The following is a 4028-nucleotide window of genomic DNA, read 5'->3' as shown; positions in this document are numbered from 1 at the left end:
CTTCGTTGGACCCTGTCACTTTCTTTTTCTCTATCTTCCACCGGTTACCGTCTCTCCAAGTTTCCATCCTCATTCGTGCTTCCTCCTCCCAAAAACTATCTCACACGTGCCATCTCTCACCCATACAACTTCCTTCCTTTTTGTGGTGCAACAAATAAAAGTTAGAGAGAGAAAGTAAACTCGTGTGGAAGGAACCAATATAATGAATATATAGAGAGACACACAAAATTAAGATAAAACTAAAAGCATAAAACATTTTTTCTCTTGGTCTTGCCCATGTAGTAAGTAGACTAAATGGGTTCACAGTTTCAATCTTGTTTTTTTCTTTCTTAAATTCTCAAAACTCAAAGATCGAATCTTTGTTTAAATAATCACTTTCATTTATTTTAAGAGACTGAATCTCGTGAGTTATTGCTTTGTGTGAATCAGTTTCTTTCTTTTGTTCTGAATCTTGCACCGATGAGGATCCGTAAAAGACACCCTATTTTCTCTTCTTCGGAGTCTATTTCATCTTTCCATCTCTCAGATCCCAACCAGTTTAACCGGTCACCGGTCATGGTGCAACTCAGCGATGGTGCTCATGCTCACACAGAACCGAAACCTTGTTCTTCTTCAACTTCGTTCCTTGTTTCAGCTAGTTCGAGCTTGGATCTTTGTCAGCCGTCTGATCAAACACTCCCACTGATCGGGAAACTAAACAACGGCTACGATTACCCATCCACCATCGAACTAAGTGGGGTACACAAACAGCACAACAAGCAACACCCTTTGGTAAGCAAAAAAACCGTTTTTATTTTATCTTTTTAAATTTTCTTTTTAAAAAAACTTCATGATTTGGGCTTTTAGAAGTGCACTTTTGTCTAATCTGTTGCAAATTGTTTCCCCTTGTGTCTAATTTATTTAATTTATTTTTCTAAAAAAAATTATTATTTCACATTCAGAAAGGGCTCTTACATTACATCCATTTATTTTTTGTTTGATTTTGCAGGATGAGAAGGTTAGAGGGGAAGAGAAAAAGAGTGGAGACAACAAAAGTAATCATATCAGGTGAGAATATATCATGAAGCTCGGACTTTTTTTTCTATCTTATTCTTTCATCTTTCATGAAATAGTAAAAATAAAAGTTCAAGTTTATTAACCAGCTCCCGAAAAGAAAATTGTATTATTATTATTATTATTTAAAAAAGATATACAGCAATGGAAAATACTGTTGTAGGTGTTTTAAATAAGATAAATATTGTGTATTATATTTGTATGTATAACCAAATTAAGCCCATCCTTCTTTTCGGTAAAATGGGTAGCTACCATTTTGCACTTAAGGTGCACTACTAGCTGCTATAACTGGTCCCCATCCTCAACAATAATATTGCACTCCTATTTATCAATATCTATATATTCTTCTTTTATGTAAATTTCATGTGTTTATGTGATTTTTGGTATTTCTGGGTCTGCTTTATTCTTAGCAAAGGAGATATCTTGCTTGATTCTCAACTCTTTCCATCATCCACTACTTTTGCTCAAGGTAACAAACACTACTACTACTACTTCGTTATTTCATGCATGTATATTGTTGAGAATGGTTTAATTAGAGTTAGAGTTATATATGTAGATGGGAGATGGTGCGAGGGAGAGAAAGCTATTCCATTAAAGAAAAGGAAAGGAAGGTTGGAGAATGTTGGTGTGGAGAGTAATGATAGTAAGAAACCGAAGAGTAAGATGAAGACGAAGCTGAATAAGACATGTTCCAAGAGAAAAGATGAGGATGAAGATGAAGAAAGCGAAACAAAAGTGAATGATATTAAGAAGAGGATAACAAAAAGGGGAAGTGCACTGATGGAAGGTTCGCGGTGCAGTCGTGTTAATGGAAGAGGATGGAGATGTTGTCAACAAACACTTGTTGGTTATTCTCTTTGTGAGCATCATTTAGGGAAAGGAAGGTTGAGAAGTATGACAAGTGTTAGAAATAGATCTATTGGAGTTTCTTCAACTACTACTACTACTGTTGCACCTAGCAATGTTGTTGATATTAGAGATACTAGTGCTTCATCTTCTAATTCTGATCTTGTAAAGAAAATCACTACTGGGGATGATATTGTTGATAAGTTATACAGTTATGATGAGAAGAAGCCAGTGACAGTGATTAAGAAGAGAATGAAACTTGGAATGGTTAAAGCACGATCCATGAGCAGCTTATTGGGACAGACAGACAACAAGGTTGTTGTAGTTGAAGAGAATAACAAGTAAGACTAAAGATTACAACAAAAATGATTATTATTACATGTATTAATATTTTGGTGCTAGAACTATGTTTTATATATTCAAGCCTGTGCTTTAATTTGGTACGATGATATATGGTATAATATAACATATTATAATTATTTTCATAATATGAATGATGCTATTATTTTGTGTTGTATTTTCCAATGGATATTTTTGTTTACCGAATATATCATGATCATATGAATATTATATGTCATTTTCCCATACCTATATAATGATAGATTTCATGTGAAATGTTGTAATTTTCAGACAATAGTTTTACATGTAAATTAGATGATTATAACCGTTTCTTGTGGTAAGCCACCCCATGCATATATAATGGTTTCAACTGAAAATTTGTTGAGAGTTTGCACACGTGATATAGAAGAAGATGTATTGTTTCTATCTTTTGATGATAATGCGGTGGAGATTGAAAATTTACTAATTAAAGCTTGGTAGTTTTGGACATGCGCATTGTATTTATTTTGCTGTTTTATAGGTGTAGAAATTATTAAGTTTTAGACATAATTTGTTTTTGGTGTTTTATAGAAATCTACATGCATGTAAGTAAAATTTACTGCTCCATAGTATATAATAAGCACTTATATTCTACACTATGATAAATTGGAGTTTGATTATCACTTATTACTACTATTTTTGCTTAAAAAACATTGCAAACAAATTCTAATCATTTATAGTTATAATCTATCTCCATCTACCTAGTTTTTGTTAATCATTTAAATAAACTATTTACTCTTACACAAATTAAATAAACTATTGTTTTAATAAGATGAAAGATTTTATTATTGTTTATATTATAAGTTAAGAATTTGTCATGTGGGTTAAGTTTGAAGGTGGAAGAGAGATAATATGATGAGAGAATAAGAGCTAGCTAAGGGGTGAATGAGGCTAATAATTTGGAACTGAAGCCAGCTATTTGGTAGGCCAGTGGTATTTTAAAATGGATATGGATTGGTGAAAAGTTTTAAACTAAAGTCACCCCATAATGCTTCAAAAAGATAATAAGGTTAAACACAAATTCATAAGTCTGGGTTGAGGGAATAGGGCATGTAAATGCCTTAACTTAAAAGTCCTTGAGATGCGGTTAAATTACATTGCTTTTTAAATGTAGCATTTATTTTAAGACCACACCAAACCAAACTATAAAATTACTACAGCATTCCTAAACATATACATGTATTTTAAATGTATTATGAATAATAAAGAAAGATACATTGCTTGAACCCAAATGCATATACAAAGTTTAAAACTAATTTATTATATAAGAGTGTTCGAATATGAAAGAGTGAAAGAAAGTAAACTATAGGAGGAGGAGATTCTGGAAAAACAATCAATGGGACAACCAGGTAACTAGGCGTGGTAGGGGTCAAGTTGTCTTGAGCACGACCTTCTTCTTCACTTTGATACAAGACAAGTGTAGAACCAAGGAGATGTATGAGGAATTCAGGGAGTTTTGTGGCATTGATGAGGCCGTGATACCACCCAAGAAAGACATACAGGGAAGGCGATACGACTTCGTAACATTCTTTAATGTAAAGAATGTGAGATTTCTAGCAACCAATTTAAACAATATCTTCATTGGCAAGCAGAAGATTTTTGTGAATCTACCAAGGTTTCAAAGGAGAAAAATCTGAAGAGATGATTGGAATCAAGACACTAAAAGAGATACAAACATTTAAGAGGAAGTCAACAAGCACTTAAAACAAAATCAAGCTTACAAGGACAAGCAAATGATGTTTAAACATACG

The 4028-nt window shown here is 33.0% G+C and overlaps 1 protein-coding gene across 3 annotated transcripts; it reads left to right on the top strand.

The window, feature by feature from the left end:
- Positions 1–207: 207 nt before the first annotated feature.
- Positions 208–2774, top strand: LOC131621503 (uncharacterized). 3 transcript variants are annotated; one of them, XM_058892552.1, is made up of 5 exons: positions 208–281; positions 430–771; positions 989–1047; positions 1464–1522; positions 1610–2772. In XM_058892552.1, the coding sequence occupies exons 2-5, from the start codon at positions 460–462 to the stop codon at positions 2242–2244; spliced, it is 1065 nt and encodes a 354-aa protein (XP_058748535.1). In that variant the 5' UTR covers positions 208–281; positions 430–459; the 3' UTR covers positions 2245–2772. The 3 variants fall into 3 exon arrangements, with proteins under 3 accessions (XP_058748535.1, XP_058748536.1, XP_058748534.1); XM_058892553.1 differs by having other exon boundaries at positions 209–403; positions 527–771; positions 1610–2774; XM_058892551.1 differs by having other exon boundaries at positions 210–771; positions 1610–2770.
- The last annotated feature ends 1254 nt before the right edge of the window (positions 2775–4028 follow it).

Source organism: Vicia villosa, unplaced genomic scaffold (genome assembly GCF_029867415.1).
Source record: "Vicia villosa cultivar HV-30 ecotype Madison, WI unplaced genomic scaffold, Vvil1.0 ctg.000009F_1_1_2_unsc, whole genome shotgun sequence".
Taxonomy (NCBI): domain Eukaryota; kingdom Viridiplantae; phylum Streptophyta; class Magnoliopsida; order Fabales; family Fabaceae; genus Vicia; species Vicia villosa.
This window is presented reverse-complemented; position numbering and strand designations above follow the sequence as displayed.